This window comes from Chanodichthys erythropterus, chromosome 17 (genome assembly GCF_024489055.1).
Source record: "Chanodichthys erythropterus isolate Z2021 chromosome 17, ASM2448905v1, whole genome shotgun sequence".
NCBI lineage: Eukaryota > Metazoa > Chordata > Actinopteri > Cypriniformes > Xenocyprididae > Chanodichthys > Chanodichthys erythropterus.
The window spans coordinates 19045170-19063569 of record NC_090237.1 but is presented as its reverse complement, the minus strand read 5'-3'; the positions used below and the strand labels follow the sequence as shown (position 1 = coordinate 19063569).

Here is an 18400-nt window from a genome sequence, read left to right as displayed (position 1 = left end):
TAATCAGCTAATCGATTAAACCATTAAGTTGGACTTAAACGCGATTTAGAGTTAAAATAAACAGTACTGTACTTACCACAGGCAGAGCTAGAGTGCACAAGTTAACAATTTCTCTTGTGAAGTCGACAGGTAAAAAACTTCTAAAACATCTCGAGCACCTTTGACAAGTGGATGTATTTTCTGCTTCGTTCATCTTGAAAATAACTGAATGGCTGATTCACAGAAACCTGAAACACGTGTTGTTAGAACAAGCCGTTCAGATGATTGTTCATTTCTTATCTCTGTAGTGCTGGATATAAAGTTCAACCGTACTTCTTTTCATTCATGGTCACAATAAATGAGTCACATAATCCACTACAGCTCACGTAAGAGGGGCGGATCGATCTTGAATTATTAATTCTGCCTTCATGGGCTATTGGAAATTCTGTAGTCGCGAGCTTATCGCATTCAAAATTTGACTTGAGAGGGCGTTCATGCCCAATTTTTTAACTAAGAAACTGGTAATTCCGATAGCACATGAAGGCAGCAAAATACTTCGAAAGTTCGGACACTGTGTGGCAAAGCTGTTTGAGAGGATAACTCCTAAACTAGTGGGTTTATTAATTGTTTATCGTCCAAATGAATGCGTATCGTAAGGTTTGACGTGGGAAAGGGCTTTTCTAGCACTCAGTTTTTTATGATAGGAACCACTTCTTTTGCTTATTTCAACACGCACAGAAATACTGAAACACACAAACACCAGTCACTCAAGAAATGGATAGAGCAACACTTTCAGATGTTATAGTGAGAAAGAGCACACTTATACACGTCTTAATCGTGTAAATAGAAACAATTACTTATATAATAGTTTGTGTGACCCTCAAGATTTTCCTAAATTATCCAGAAGCCAGATAACTAAGCTCTATTTTGGGACAGTCCACACATCAACTGCTTGCTATAGCTTTCAAGTACTGAAACCCATGAAATTTTGAACGTTATCCTCACAGTGTAGTAGTGGGTACTAGTTCCTAGTGTCGCCATTTGGTGGAGCTATTTGTCCTAATATTATAATAGATTGGCTACAATTTTTAATCCAATGAATATTTCTTAGGGTTAATCTATTTATGTTCTATATAAGCTCCTACCTTGCCTGCATTTAGTTCTTGACCAAAAGGAGAAATTAAGGTTTTGTTAGAGAAAACTTCCGGCTCTCCCCCAAAGTAGCATACTTCATTGTCTCACTAATACAGGCTACTTCAAATGAATTAGCCTTTTATCCAACATATATTACTTAACAGAAAGTAAAGAGTTAACCATATTCACTTAGTTCAACAAAAGGTCTTAGACAAGAATAACATTCAAGCAAAAAATGAATTTTAAGCGTACTATTTTTTTGGGCTTGTATATGTATACAGCGAAATTGGAGGCTGAGGTATATGCGCTTTTGGATCAGATGGATAATGAGTGGGTGTTGGAGATGCCGAAAAGCAGAAAAAGGCACTGTAATTATATCTGTTCCTTCCCTCAAAGATCTAAGATCATAGTGATCACAGTGTCACTGCACACCCAACCGCTTGTTAGCTGCTTACTTGTTAGTCCTATAACAATTTAATTTCTTAAATAGAAAAAAGGCATTCTGTGGTGAAAGGCAGACCTTTTTGAGAATCACTTTCTGTAATTCAATTTTATCGTTTTGTTTTATGCCAAAGATTTTTGTGTGTATGTTATTTTTGTTTGGCACACTTCCCTCTTTCTGGCCGCATGCATATGATCTAAACCTGACCAAAATTGCAACATTCCTCTGTAGTTATTGCAACAATTGCAAGAAATTATCATGAGGTTTCAACCTGGTCATACCTCAGCAAATGAGGATTATTATGCACTATGGGGTTGCAGTGTGGCCGCTGGCTGCATGGAGACTATAAACACATGGTTGTGAAGTCTAGTCTTTTGTCTCCACAAGACCATGAGCTATCATTAATCCAGTGCTTCTGACCTTGGCAGGTTTGTGAAATCATCAGGTGGATTTGCAATGGTGCAGAGCTGTCTCCCCTTAGGATTTAGCTTGACATTAGAGATTTTGATTGAGAGTCACAGTCACAATCAAACATTGACTTTTAAAGTCATCACTGATTTAACCGCTTTTCACTCTTTTTGTGTGGAACCCCCTGCTTTCTGTTGACATTAATTGTATGCGTACATCACGTTGCTGCTTGAGACCAGAACTTCCCCACGCTTTCTTCTCAAAGGAAGGCTCAGCCCAGCTAACAATTTGTAGTTCTGTGAATGTGAAAAATAACTATTAGTGAACGTTCTGTTTACGTTCTCTTTAGATTGTCACTAAAAACTCCCTGTAATGTTCTGACAAGGTTAGTTTTTTCTTAAATCTACAGAGAATGTCCTTTAGAATTATTTACTTATTTGTTTAAATTAACCATATGCTAATGTTCTGTGTTTGATAAACTTAAGCAGAACAAAATATATTGAATTGTCAGTCTCAGTTTTATTTCTTGTACTGATCCGTCATATAGAAAACTGCCTTTTTTGTGCTCCAGGCAAGTCGAAACACTAAGGATTTGACTTTACACTTTTGGGAAATTCTGTTTTCTTTCTATCTATATTACAGACTAGCACTTTATTTTTAAGTGACAAAGAGCATTTCTGGTTCTGCTCGCACGAGAGAGTCAGCTGAGCTATTTTATAGGACTCAGTGTTTATAGAACATTGTCAGTGCTGTCATTACTTCTGTGCCATGCCTTTTCCCCAAATAGTTTTTGCTTCAAATTTAATTTGTACTGGCGGGATCACTTTGAACTTAATGAAACTTCTTGAACTTAATGAAAGTTGTCCTTTTAGTGTCTTGCCTTCCTTTGAGATGTTACCAGTAGCATATAAGTACATAAGACATTGAAAGGAATGTGTCATTTAGGATCAACAACAAGCATAACGTTGTAGGGAAAGATATGGTTTTATTCAGATTTATATCTTTAACATAACAGAACAGCAGTTTGAGAAAAAACAAATTCCCTTTATAGTCACGCCCTATAAGTGCTTTATTTTCATGAACACATTTATTTATTCTTATAATTTCCCCAAAATTCCAAAAGAAAGATTCAGTAAGCATTGCAGTATTCAAACAAAATGAGATACAGTGTATCAATGAACTCCCACATCACACTGGAAGACACAGTTTTAGGTGCATTAAACTCTGGAAGACCGTCCCTCATTCACACTAAGGTCTTATGCTTTACAATTGTACGGTGTTTTAATTTAACAAGTCATTTTGATGCAATAGGTACAGTAATCACTGACTGATGAATTCAGTGGAATTATAAAATGTTGAAGAACCATAGATGTACACTCTAAAAAAATGCTGGGTTAAAAACAACCCAAGTTGGGTTGAAAATGGACAAACCCAGCAATTGGGTTGTTTTAACCCAGCAGTTGGGTTAAATGTTTGCCCAACGTGCTGGGTAGTTTTATTTAACTCAACTATTGTATAAAAATTACTGTATTGCTTGCTTAAAATGAACCCAAAATATGCTGGAAATGAACATTTATTAATATGTTTAATAAATGAGCATTTATTAATAAGATAATGAATAATAAACAATAAACATTTATTAAATTGATTATTAATAAATGTACACCTTTTGATTATTATTGTTGCCTCTAGTAATTATGTGTCTGATTTTTAATTTCTCACCTATTTTGGATTCATTTTAAGCCAGACATATAGTCATTTTTAATCAGTAGTTGGATTAAATAAAACTACCCAGCAGGTTGGGCAAACATTTAACCCAACCACTGGGTTAAAACAACCCAATTGCTGGGTTTGTCCATTTTCAACCCAACTTGGGTTGTTTTTAACACACAGTATTGAAGTTGCATATTTACATACTGTAAACGCTGTTAAATAACAACAACATAGAGAGATTTTAATAGTCTGATTGCCCAAATGATAATGATATATCTACGATGTGTCAATATCATGAGGTATTTGCTTCTTTTAATGTAGGAAATTGCCCAATGTGTTTTTCTAGTTCAGTGCCCTGAGATTTAAGGGAGTTATAGGTGAGGCTTTCATATTTCAGGCACATTTGACTAAGAGAAATTCAAATGGTGAATTATAATTATTATTAACTATGCTGGCTTATTATTTAGCTAAGGAACGGATTGCTTGTCAGATTGACAGATGTCATCTAAACAATGTGTGAAAGACATGCTTGAAAATATATAAATGTATAAAATAATTGGTTCCACTTCTTGTTTGTTCTCTGCTTTCTTATTTTGAGTCACTATATATTTGTTAGATGAACTTTTACTCAAAATGTGATGATCATGTATACTACTGTTCAAAAGTTTGGGGTCAGTAAGAGTACATTAATACATTAATTCAAAAATGAAGACAAAGACTGAGTATTGGCTGCTAAAAATCACCTTTCCCATCACCCCCCAAAATAATCATTTTAAAATAGAAAACCTAAATTATTTTAATTTATAATAATATTTCTCTTGTTCTTATTGTATTTTTAATCAAATAAATGCAGTTCATAAGAGACTTCTTTCAAAACATGTTACTGACCCCAAATATTTGAACATAGCATATGTTGCTGCTTAGTTAGTCAGGCCTTAAGTGAAAGAGGTTATGAATGTGCAAAATAATCCCGCAAGACATGGCAGATTCCAGTTTTTCTGTGCTACAGCTTTGATCCATGAAGTTTTTGAGAATAATGGGAAGAAAATGAGCAGCTTGCTGGTTTGCATTTGGCCTTGTACTGTCCATCATATTATTGTTTGGTTGGCCCATGCAGGGAAAGAACCTAGGTTGAACATGGCCTTGCCCCAGGTGTTGATGGCTAAGGTGATGCATAAAATCCCTATAACATTCATCATCATGCCAGTTTTTGCCTGAGAAAAACAAAAAGTTAAACGTCACTGAGTGAGTTTATTGGTCACTGGAGCAGATGGGAAGGAAAATCTTTTAGAAGTGGTAAAACAACTTATGGTTTGTCTATATATTGGGTCACATTTGTTTCAACAATGCTACATCACTGAAGTAACTACATACATTTGATGTCTGACATCTGATCCTTTAAACCAGTTCCTTTTTGTTTTGTTGAGCTTCTGAATATGAAAATGAGCTGAAAGTGGCACTTGGGCTGAGCAAACCAGGGAATGCTATTATTATTTTGTCTGGAACAAAACAGATTTTGGTACTCACCATGTCTGAAACCTTGAGATATCCGTAGGAAAAGACTATAGCGTTTGGAGGAGTTGCCACAGGTAACATGAACGCGAATGAAGCGCTGAGTGTGCATGGCACCATGACGTACAGAGGGTTGATTCCAACAGATTGAGACTGCGAAACACAATCAGAAATGTCTGACATATTTATAAAGCAGAAAACAAGATTGAATTGTGGACAGCGCTGACTCATGTGTCTCTGATCTAAGTGCGTGTTTCCTAAGCTCGTCACAAAGTGTCTGTAATTGGGCTGTAATTCTTAGAGATTAGTGAGTCATGTCTGCACGGAGGCTGCCGTTTCATTGAAGTATTGCACAGCTGGTGAGCAATACAACATCACGGCTGATGCTATTTCAAGAATTTGAGCACCTGCCCCTTTTCGGGATAAAAAATAAGAGTACAGATATGATTATCACATTATGTATGCATGTAATATACAATGTATGTGTGTTTGTGGGTGTATGTCATTTCCTCATGTTCAAGTTGCATTGAAGGCTTTTACAGCACCTATTCCCTGATAAGTATGAGAATACCTTCCTAAGGCTTTCAATTTTGCTCCTGATTTTACATTAAATTCTTACCATAGAAGCAAGAACAGGGAGGAAAAGGGTTGCTGTGGCCACATTGCTGGTGCATTCAGTGAAAACGGCAATCAAGAGGCACAGGATGATAACAATGGCCCAGGGAGGGATACTGTGTAGGGGAGTTAACTGGTTTCCCATCCATCTGGATAGACCTGACTCCTGACAAAAGAGATATATGAGGTCAGATGCAGGTCAAAAATCTGGAAGTTATTCATTATATTAATCATAATGATGATCAACACATCTGTATGCTCAAGCTAATTAATCATGTTTTTTATTATCAGAGTAAAGTATGAGGTTTTGGACATGATGTGCGCTATCAGTATGAGACCTAAAGGTGTGGTCAGATTTATCGTTGCTTGGTGAAATTTGTTTTCAAAATCATCTAGTAATTTCAATAGGAATTCACACAATTTGGAGTGTGAAAGCAAAATATTTCCCCACACAGATTTTGCAGTGGGATCAAGTTGGTCACGTAAATTGACTGAAAGCTGCTATGTTGGAAAGTGATTTCTGCACTCTTAAAAATAAAGGTTCTACATTGGCATCTATGGTTCCATGAAGAACCATTAACATCAATGTAACCTTTCCGTCGCACAAAAGGTTATTTATAGTGGAAAAAGGTTAGATTTTTAAAATGTTCTGCACACTAAGAAAATAAATTTAACTGAAAGGTTTTTTGGGGAACTTCTAAATGGTTCTTCTATGGCATCACTGTGAAAACCCCCATTTAGAACCTTTCTTTTTAAAAGTGTATGTGAGCCATGCTTCATACTTTGCTACGCTATTGACAACAAACCTTTTTTGTCAACAAAATTTTTCCACACTGTTAAATATGTGACCCTGAACCAAAAAAAACCCCCAAAAAAGTCATAAGTCGCACGGATATATTTGAAGCAATAGCCAACAATGCACTGTATGGGTCAAAATGATCGATTTTTCTTTTATTCCAAAAATCATTAGGATATTAAGTAAAGATCATGTTCCATGAAGATGTTCTGTAAATTTGCGAGTGGATATGCATTGCTAAGGATTTCATTTGGACAACATTAAAGGCGATTTTCTCAATTTTTAGATTTTTTTTCACCCTCAGATTTCAGATTTTCAAATAGTTGTATCTCGGCCAAATATTGTCCTATCCTAACAACCCATACACCAAAAAATTGACCCTTATGACTGGTTTTGTGGTCCATGGTCACATGTATGCTCTATATTATAAACATTTTATGTTTTTATTTATCCTGTTAATGTCTTAATTATTATATTTTTTAATAAATATCCTGTCAAAAGAATTCTGAAAAATGTTTGCAAATGTTTACAGGCAAGTTTTATGACAGCCACCATTTAAATGATTATATCTTGACAGCGGTTTGGAGAAACATAATAATTATTGTTTTAAAGCAAAGACTTTTCTTTTTCACTGAGTGCATAAAACTCTCACCTCGCTACCTTTGGCCAGGGCAAATCCTCCACCTAGAAGCAAAACTATGTTCCAGGGTAACTTCTTTTGAGCTACTTTCCAGGAGAGCAGGGGTGCAGAAGAGAGCTGAGGCTCTGTGAATGAATGAAAACAGATAGACAGACAGATAAATAGATTGCAGAGAGTCATATATTGTAAGAAAAAAAAATTGTTGGTTTAACTTAAAAAGGTAAGTTACCTGGCTGGCTTAAAATTTTGAGTTCATTGAAATTAAAATTGTGAGTTAATCCAATGAAGACGATTGGTTTAATCAACAGAAACTCAAAATATTATCTGAACCATATTAATTATCTAAGTTGATTTGACAAAAGAAAACATGTTGTGATAACAAATCAGGAAAATATTTTTTTTACAGTGTAGCAACCATTATCAATACTCTCAGCCGTCCAACATATAGCACTTATACGCTCCAGTTTTCAATGTAGACCTTTTTGTTGTGTAAAATTCTTTCTACCTGTTTCAGAACCAGTTGATGACCAGAAGCAAAGCCGTGGTGGTTTTGATGGAAGAATGAAGAGTAACATGGCAATGAAGACCGCAACTGTAGCATCTGTCACATATCTAAATGTATGGAATATTAAACACCAAAAAGTAATATTATTATTCCAATATGGTTTGAATAACTACATATATTTTTAATATAATATAATACATACAGTATCTCACAGAAGTGACTACACCCCTCACATTTTTGTAAATATTTTATTATATCTTTTTATGTGACAACACTGAAGAAATTACCCTCTGCTACAATGTAAAGTAGTGAGTGTACAGCTTGTATAATAGTGTAAATTTGCAGTCCCATCAAAATAACTCAACACACAGCCATTAATGTCTAAACTGCTGGCCACAAAAGTGATTACACCCCTAAGTGAAAATGTCCAAATTGGGCCCAATTAGCCATTTTCTCTGTGTCATGTGACTCATTAGTGTTACAAGGTCTCAGGTGTGAGTGGGGAGCAGGTGTGTTAAATTTGGTGTTATTGCTCTTACTCTCTCATACTGGTCACTGGAAGTTCAACATGGCACCTCATGGCAAAGAACTCTCTGAGGATCTGAAAAAAGAATTGTTGCTCTGCATAAAGATGGCGTAGGCTATAAGAAGATTGCCAAGACCCTGAAACTGAGCTGCAGCACGGTGGCCAAGACCATACAGCGGTTCAACAGGACAGGTTCCACTCAGAACAGGACTCGCCATGGTCGACCAAAGTTTGAGTGCACAAGCTCAGTGTCATATCCAAAAGTTGTCAGGCTGTCAGTGCTCAGACCATACGCCACACACAGCATCAAATTGGTCTGCATGGCTGTCGTCCCAGAAGGAAGCTCTTCTAAAGATGATGCACAAGAAAGCCCACAAACAGTTTGCTGAAGACAAGCAGACCAAGGACATGGATTACAGGAACCATGTCCTGTGGTCTGATGAGAACAAGATAAACTTATTTGGTTCAGATGGTGTCAAGCGTGTGTGGCGGCAACCAGGTGAGGAATACAAAGACAAGCGTGTCTTGCCTACAGTCAAGCATGGTGGTGGGATCGTCATGGTCTGGGGCTGCATGAGTGCTGCCGGCACTAAGGAGCTACAGTTCATTGAGGGAACAGAGCATGATCTCCTCCATTCGGAGACTGGGCCGCAGAGCAGTATTCCAACATTTTAACGACCCCAAACACCCCTCCAAGACGACCATCGCCTTGCTAAAGAAGCTGAGGGTAAAGGTGATGGACTGGCCAAGCGTGTCTCCAGACCTATACCCTATTGAGCATCTGTGGGGCATCCTCAAATGGAAGGTGGAGGAGCGCAAGGTCTCTAACATCCACCAGCTCTGTGATGTAATCATGGAGGAGTGGAAGAGGACTCCAGTGGAACCTATGAAGCTCTGGTGAACTCCATGCCCAAGAGGGTTAAGGCAGTGCTGGAAAATAATGGTGGCCACACAAAATATTGAAAATTTGGGCCCAATTTGGACATTTTCACTTAGAGGTGTACTCACTTTTTTGGCCAGCTGTTTAGAAATTAATGGCTGTGTGTTGAGTTATTTTTTAAGGGGACAGCAAATTTACACTGTAATACAAGCTGTACATTCACTACTTTACATTGTAGCAAAGTGTAATTTCTTCAGTGTTGTCACATGAAAAGATATAATAAAATATTTACAAAAATATGAGGGGTGTACTCACTTCTGTGAGATACTGTTTAATATACCACTTATCATAGATATATATAATATATATCTATGATAAGTGGCTTTGGTAATGACTTGATTGGTATCAATCATGGTTGGTGACTTCAATAAATTGCAGCTTTGCAATAAATTCAGTGATCTAAGACTAAATCATACTCTGCTTCAGTGTTGAAGGTGTGTGTTGCCCAGCCTGCCACAAATCCAGGATCTCGAGTAAACCACAGCGCCACAAGCAAACTGAAGAGAGCCAGAACGCTGAGTTCACCAAAACACATCGGTCCCAGTAGAAGATGCTGCTCTCGGATTATGTTGTAGGCGGCTATTTCCTTCTCCGATTTTACTGCCCCACATCCCCATGTCTTCTTAATGCTGGAGACATGAATAAAGTGCTTCATGAAAGGAATGGAAAAAGCAAAGGTGAATTCTACCAAAGTGATTATTTATCATACTTGAATCCCATGAAAATGAACTGAAGATAGAGCCAAGCTATCGTCAGCATTATGATCATGTTGGGGAACGCAAACCCAAACCATGAGGCGAAGTTGATGACATCACCATTCTCAGGAAATAATCTGGGGGAAAATAAAGCAAAGAGTTCAGTTACTTGAAACTGTAGAAGTAAAGTGTATCATACACTCTAAAAAAATGCTGGGTTAAAAACAACCCAAAGTTGGGTTGAAAATGGACAAACCCAGCAGTTGCGTTAAATGTTTGCCCAACGTGCTGGGCAATTTTATTTAACCCAACTTTTGTTTAAAAATTACTATATGACTGGCTAAAAATGAACCCAAAATAGGTGGAAATTAAAAATCAGATACATAATTACTAGAGGCAATAATAATAATCAAAAGGTGAAGATTTATTATTAAGCAATTTAATAAATGATTTTTGTATTGTATTGCATTCATTATTATTCATTAAACTTATTAATAAATGTTCATTTATTAAACATATTATTAAATGTTAATTTCCAACATACTTTGGGTTCATTTTAAGCAAGTAATACAATTATTTTTAAACAATAGTTGAGTTAAATAAAACTACCCAGCAGGTTGGGTAAATATTTAAAAACAACCGCTGGGTTACAACCCATTTTCAATGTTAAAACAACCAAATTGCTGGGTTTGTCCATTTTCAACTCAACTTGGGTTGTTTTTAACACAGCAATTTTTAGCATGTAGGGTTAATACTCACTGGTTCATCTGACCCTTAAGTACTAGGTTAGGTCCAGTGCCTGTGAGTGTGGCCGTTCCCCCAACACTGGCAGCATAGCACACACACAGAGTCATGCCTTTAGCCATGAGCCTCTTTTCTGCTGACTCCTTTTGCTTGGCCTCTGCTGAGACATCCAAAATGCGTAGCACCACTAAGAAATAGGGAATATACTTCTATACTTAGCTAAAAGTGATAGCTCATCCAAAAATAAACATTCTGTCTTGTAATTAGCTGTCAAAAGTTTGGGATTGGTAAGACTTTTTAATGTTTTGAAAGAAGTCTCTTATGCTCACCAAGGCTGCATTTATTTGATCACAAATACAGTAAAAATAGTTATATTGTGAAATATTATTACAATTTAACCAATCGAACCAATCGAAAATTTACAATTTGCCATCGAATTGAAAATTGAATTTACCTCGGCATAGTTGAATAACAAGAGTTCAGTACATAGAAATGACATACAGTGAGTCTCAAACTCCATTGTTTCTTCCTTCTTATAAATAATCTCATTTGTTTAAAAAACTTCCGAAGAACAGGCGAATTTCAACAAAACACCAACTGTTACGTAACAGTCGGGATCATTAATATGTATGACCCCAATATTTGCATATGCCAGCTCATGTTCCCAACATTATGAAAGGCATTACACAAGGGCAGCCAGTATTAATGTCTGGATCTGCACAGCTGAATCATCAGACTAGGTAAGCAAGCAAGGAAAATAGTGAAAAATGGCAGATGGAGCAATAATAACTGATATGATCCATGATATCATGATATTTTTAGTGATATTTGTAAATTGTCTTTCTAAATGTTTTGTTAGCATGTTGCTAATGTACTGTTAAATGTGGTTAAAGTTACCATCGTTTCTTACTGTATTCACGGAGACAAGAGCCGTCGCTATTTTCATTTTTTAAACACTTGCAGTCTGTATAATTCATAAACACAACTTCATTCTTTATAAATCTCTCCAACAGTGTGTAATGTTAGCTTTAGCCACAGAGCATAGCCTCAAACTCATTCAGAATCAAATGTAAACATCCAAATAAATACTATACTTACGCGCTTAGACATGTTGCATGATGAACACTTTGTAAAGATCCATTTTGAGGGTTATATTAGCTGTGTGAACTTTGTTTATGCAACGATAGAGTCGAGAGCTCTGGGGGGGGGGCGGATAGCGCGAGCAATTAAAGGGCCAGCAGCATGAATCGGCTCATTTTTAATGATGCCCCAAAATAGGCAGTTAAAAAAATTATTTAAAAAAAATCTATGGAATATTTTGAGCTGAAACTTCACAGACACATTCAGGGGACACCTTAGACTTATATTACATCTTGTAAAAAAACATTCGATGGCACCTTTAAAATAACTTTACTATTTTACTTTATTTTAAAATGTCATTCAGAAATCTTTTGCACCATTAGGCTATAAATGTCTTTACTGTCACTTTTGACCAGTTTAATCCATTCTTGCTGAATAAAAGCACAAATTTCTTTCAAAATACTTACTGACCACAAACTTTTGAATGGTAGTGTATGTACTACATCTTATTCTTCGCCTGACCTTCTCTTTCTCTGTCTTTTGCCGTCTGTTTGTACTCCGCCTCAGGGGCCTGGGGCCGCTCCTCACTGCAGGTCATCTGCGAAGGCTCTGTCTCCTGTTTGTTCAGCTGTTCCAGCACAGCCTGCACTATGGGGACCATCATGGCCGTGGTAGCTGTGTTACTGATCCACATGGAGAGGAAAGCTGTCACCCCCATGAAACCCAGCATCAGGCTGTATTAATACAGAGAAAATAGTCCGAATGTGAATACAAGAGTGAAATCTACATGAATACAGAGTGGATTTAACAGTCTACCAATTACTGTGCCCAGTACAGGGTTTAACCTACAGCGCTGGGCGCACCCCAACAATGAGCAGCACTCTTAAGGCGATACGTTTGTGGAGGTTCCAGTGTTCAACTGCCACAGCGACCATCAGTCCGCCCACAAACAGCATGTTAGTGTCCTTCAGGTACTGCATACACACCTAGAGAACAACAGCAATGCTTTAGCTTTTTGATGTGTGCTTTCAGGCTGTTCTTCTCTTCATTTATACTTTTCTTAAAGGTGCTACAGAGGATGTTTTGTTTTATACATTTTTGCAATACTACTTGAAACTGTCTTTACTAACTGATAAAAGACTATTTATTAGGTGCACTGAAAGTAATAATATTAATATACATCATCTGTGCACGAGGTAGGGCCTTAAAAACATCAGCCAATCATTTACGCGATCATCGCATAAACGATTGGCCCTCTGACTTGTCAATCACTGCCATGACGTTCCTTGTGAGAGACGAGTGACGAGAGACTTGTCCAGTAACTTTCCACACACTACAGGCGCCTCATGCAATGTTTTTGTCAGGAGACAGGAGTGACATCGCCCATCACTAGATGTTAAATCCTTTGGCGGGGACTTTAGACGTCATCATGACAAACAGGACATTTGGACAGCATTTCTCATGAAAAAGTGGATAAGTATTCATACACAGCGCAGATCATAATCAGCGAGCATGTTTTAAAATAGAGTTGTTTTCTAAATAAAGTTTGAGGACGCTTGGTGGTGACGCCGTTAATCCGCGACCATGGTGTGCTGTAGTCCGTTTATAGCCTACTGTTAGCCTTTTATATCTGACGACTTTATTTAGGCTTCAAAATATATAGATGTTGTGTTAACTTGTAAAAATGATCTTGATAGACAAAACGTGTAAGTGTCATAACCCTTTAAAAAAAAGTGTTGTTTGTATTCATTTTAAAAATGCTGTGTGTGTGTGTGTGTGTGTATTTATTTCACAAACACATCTAAATTAGCATTTCAAATAATATCTATGTAGTTTTGCGTTGGCGCAATTACGTCACAATGTCATTTAGCAACTTTTAGCAACAAAACGATCTGCCTTTAGCAACTTCCCCTTAAAATTAGTTGGCAACACTGAGTACCGGTACTAATAATATTAAGAACCGGACCGTTTTTAAAAGCAGGGTATCGCGATACCTTTCTAGTAGGTATATCGTGCAACACTAGAACTGACGTATGACGTATTGACGAACATGGAAGCACAGAGGATAGAGCAAAACAAAACACTGGTCATGAATAAGAAGTCTAAAATGAGAATTTTTAAAGAGAAATATCCGAGGAGCTTGAGTTTGTTGCCCAGCCCTATTTGTGTGAACCGCGAGATCTACTCTCACCTAAGCTTACGCTACTACGTACATCATATGCCGGAACTCGACTCTCTCGTGAACACGCGGACGGATGTTACCGGAAGCTAGTGATTATACTCTATAAAGTTATAAATATGAATATTTTTCTTACACAAACCCATCGCTTTGCTTCAGAAGGCCTTTATTAACCCCCTGGAGCTGTATAGATTACTTTAATAATGGATGTATGTGGTCTGTTACTATTTACTCCCATTATAAAGCTTGGAAGATCCAGAATCAGATTGTGTTTGACTAATAGAAGAAAGTCATATACACCTAGGATGGCTTGAGGGTGAGTAAATCATGGGATAATTTTCATTTCTGTGTGAACTAACCCTTTAAACAACTTACCATTTTGGACTGCATGATGCCAAGCATGGGGAAGAGGACAGCAGGTAGCAGTGATGTGACAGCTAAAGGAAGAGCCTCAGTACACCAGTATACTGCCATCAGTATGATTACGTAGGCACAGCTGGCCTCCTGGAAGATGGAAACATGCTCTTTTAAAACTACAAGCTACTGTGGTTCTACACACATTGTAGATAGGCACCTATTATAATGAGGTCCAAACGTCTGAAAGTCATATTTTACTAATTGAATGCATTAAATGCTATTTTTATGTAATTCTATGCTATATGATATGTTATGTTATTACAAATCAGCAACACAATCTGATTAAAAAAAGCAAATTTGAATTGAATTGAATTTGGTATGTCTATGATTTGAGAATCTAAAGACCATTTGGTGACCATAGTGATGTGATCTTTGTTTTGTTTATTATTTAATATCATAATGTTTCTTTGTCAAAACATTTTCAAAATCTAAAAATTTTGGGGGTTTTCTTCCAAGTGATGAATCCCAGATTTTTTATGTGGTCTCAGGCTTTTGGACCCCGCTGTAATTTTATTGCCTTTTTAAATATGTTAAATATGATCTTTGAAATTGCTTAAGTGGGCCTGGCAATGGCAGAGGATGAATAAATTCATCAATGAAATTCATTTTTGAGAGGTTGACATTTGTTAATCTACCTATCAACGAGAGTAGTCGATATGGGTACGGTCTCAAATATGCACGTGAGGGTCATGATCACAACACATTGACTTAGTCAGGAATTTAGACTTACTATGTGTTCCCACGCTTGAACATACACAATGACAAAGGGTTAAAAAAACAATTTTGAGGCACAATGAATTATTGTACATGGAGGCCTCAGGGTACAAATGTAGTCCTCATGTACTAAACACAGAATATATTTTCATATACGTTACTGCAGCGTTTGACAGGTGCATGACCTCAGACAAAAGCTTGCAGAATCTACACAATTGAAGTAATTAGATAAGTTTAAGCACTCAGCACTGAATTAAAAAAATTGGCCAAATTTTGTTCAATTCAGCTAAAAGTTTAATTTACATACCCTTGTGTTGATGACCACTGGGAGTGGAAGAAGAATCAAAGGAGTGAAGAAAAGAACTATCCCATTCTTCAAGTTCCATATGGATTTTAGAGTTGGGATCATCTCAAAATAAAGACAGTTTGTACATATAAAGTAAGTTTAACACTGTTGGACACGTCCTTTTAACCTGCTCTATGGGGTGGAGTGAGAGAGAGAGAGAGAGAGAGAGAGAGAGAGTGAATGAGGGACAGGGAGAGTGAGAGTGAGAGAGAAAAAGCAATTATTATTACAGACTTCTGCACGCAGCCAGATTTGAAATCATATTCTTATCTTTAGAACTTGATGATAATCTAGGGAACCAGCTGCTGTTTCTGGGCTGATGAGATTTAGAAGAAAAGTGGATGTTATTTAACACAGTTACAGACTTTTGCTTGTTTAGAAGCTAAATTAACAGCTTTGTCAAATGTACCATTAACAAAAATGGTACAAAAAAAGAAGGAATGTCAAATGTTTAGTTGGATGTTCATGAATATTTTTTTTTTTTTCAATTCAACCTGCCATTAAACAGCTTATTATTATAGCTGAATTAAAACATCACATAACTGAAATTAAAAATGTGAAAGGTAACTGAAAATATCCAACAGCTATGCAACATTAAATTGGATTTAACATGTTTAAATAACATGTGACATCTTGCTAATGGCTAACATATAAAAATAGCTATTTGAATGGTTCAGTGGGTTTTATTGTGTGGTGGGTTTATCACTTATACCCAACAGCTAAAATATGCCAGCTATAAAATATGATACTGAAATTGTTGATTGGAAGACAGAATTTTTTATAAAATTCTAGTTTGGGAGTGTTTCGAAAACCACTACTAAAGAAAACACATTTGTGTGATTCGACTTTTGACTAAAAACCTTATGATTAGCTACTGGATGTTACTGTGACAAATTTCCCATGTGATGTGACAGCTAGACCTGACATGCCAAAATGTCTAAGAGTTTTAAGTAGTTTAGCCTAAGAAAATCTGTAGTTACAAGAAATAAGTTGGTGGACATTCATGAAAAAATGAAGACTGTAGAGGCTGCAACTCTTTTCATCATTATAACAACTCGCTGTCAGTTATAAGGCTTGCTTGATACACAACAGAAACAATCGCAGGACGCCCTCTAGTGGATTTCTATAGGCAACAGTTTTATCCGGGAAGGTTCAGCGTAGGCAATGGCATAGCATGTATTTAGCACTAGCTGCTCAGTAAATTGAAACATACTATCTAAATACTATCTTCTAATACTTTATCATGCTGTTTGTGGATACAACTGATGATTATATCTCCCATTTCTCGATTCCAGTGTTCCCAGCTCTTGCGCGTTGCACATTGCACATTTTAAACGCTTCATATTTGTCAGATTATTAAGACACCAAAAATGAGTAATGCTAGGGGGCGCCCATGAGCATGAATGACAAACACTGGCTCTGTTGTATCTGTCAGATAAAATCACAAACAAGTTTCGAGGAAGTGATGTTTATGTTGAGAAGGGGGTGGTATGAATTGCACATTTAATTCACTGTATGAAAATATTTCTCAAAATAGACAAAATGTGACATCAGTACCAAAGTGATAATAACAGTCTGTGTCTCATTAACACGGCCTATGTTTGTCTCACTGATTAAATTAGTGTCAAAAATAGCTTGTTTTTAAATTTTAATGTACTTTTTTCTAATTCACTGATTAAACAATTGGCCTTATTCATGAAACACAAGCAGAATTATTTGGAGAGCCAACTGCAGTGAGAAAGATAATGTGCCATCTCTTGAAACTGTTAACAGAGCTGCACAAATATGAAAATTATCTAAAGATTTTGGAGATCTTAAAGGGATAGTTCACCCCAAAAAAAAAAAAAAAAAAAAATATGTACATCATTTACTTAGGTTTGTTGTTCCAAACCTGTATAAATTTATTTTTTCTGTTGAAGACAAAGGAAGATATTTTGAAGAATGTGAGAAACTGAACAGTTCTGGGGCACCATTGACTTCTTCTTTTTTTCTTTTTTTTTTTTTCTCCACTACTATACAAGGCAATGGTGCCCCAAAGCAGCCTGGTCACAAACTTTCTTCAAAACATCTTACTTTGAGTTCAGCAGAACAAAGAAGTTCATACAGATTTGGAACAACTTGGGGGTGAGTAAATGATGAAAGAATTTTCATTTTTGGTTGAACTATCCATTTAAAGGGCCACAGTTCACAAGGGCCACTGCATACTAAGAGAATGACAGCAGCAACAACGGACTTAGGGACGTAAGGAACATTCAGACTCTAAAAAGATTTATGAACATATATATAAAAACAGGAATAATAAGAAAATAATAAAAATAAGGAATGATAAATCATATATATTATTTGAAGAGAGATTTTACTTGCGTTATTGTATTATAATTGCTTTTTATGTTCATTATTGCAGACTATATTCTTTTTCGTTGACAAGTTTAACCTCTGACCTGGTTGGTTGGTTATTTATTTATTTATTTATTTTTATTCATAAGCGGGTAATGGATCAGAGGTCCTTAGCCAAGATGATTTAAAATTATTTAAAAATATGATTAAAATTATTTTTTTTATTAATCTAATTAACAATTGTTATTTTTTTATAGATGAATTATGTTCCACTAAGACTAAGTATTAGCTATAAGCTTTCAGCAGATGAGTTGAGTTGAGAATTTCTTTAAAAAAAAAAATGAAATTATATTGCTATAAATTATACATAAATCTAAAACATGTGTATATGGTAATTTAATTTTTTATAATATATATATATATATATATATATATATATATATATATATATATATATATATATATATATATATATATATATATATATTTTATTATTATTATGTTTTTTATATATATATATATATATATATATATATATATATATATATTTTTTTTTTTTTTTTATGTTTTTATTATTATTATGTATATATATATATATATATATATATATATATATATATATATATATATATATATATATATATATATATATATATAGTTTTTATTTTATTTGTCCTG

The 18400-nt window shown here is 35.8% G+C and overlaps 1 protein-coding gene across 3 annotated transcripts; it reads right to left on the bottom strand.

Annotated features, from left to right (window-relative positions):
• Positions 1–4764: 4764 nt before the first annotated feature.
• slc13a5b (solute carrier family 13 member 5b) lies at positions 4765–15448 on the bottom strand. Of its 3 annotated transcripts, XM_067366372.1 has the most exons (12): positions 15347–15448; positions 14284–14412; positions 12579–12715; positions 12252–12463; positions 10665–10836; positions 9920–10042; positions 9627–9839; positions 7745–7851; positions 7252–7364; positions 5808–5969; positions 5204–5341; positions 4765–4890 (listed from the first exon to the last, which is right to left on the bottom strand). In XM_067366372.1, the coding sequence occupies exons 1-12, from the start codon at positions 15446–15448 to the stop codon at positions 4765–4767; spliced, it is 1734 nt and encodes a 577-aa protein (XP_067222473.1). The 3 variants fall into 3 exon arrangements, with proteins under 3 accessions (XP_067222473.1, XP_067222474.1, XP_067222475.1); XM_067366373.1 differs by lacking the exon at positions 15347–15448 and having other exon boundaries at positions 10665–10827; positions 12240–12463; positions 14284–14397; XM_067366374.1 differs by lacking the exon at positions 15347–15448 and having other exon boundaries at positions 10665–10798; positions 12247–12463; positions 14284–14397.
• Positions 15449–18400: the final 2952 nt, after the last annotated feature.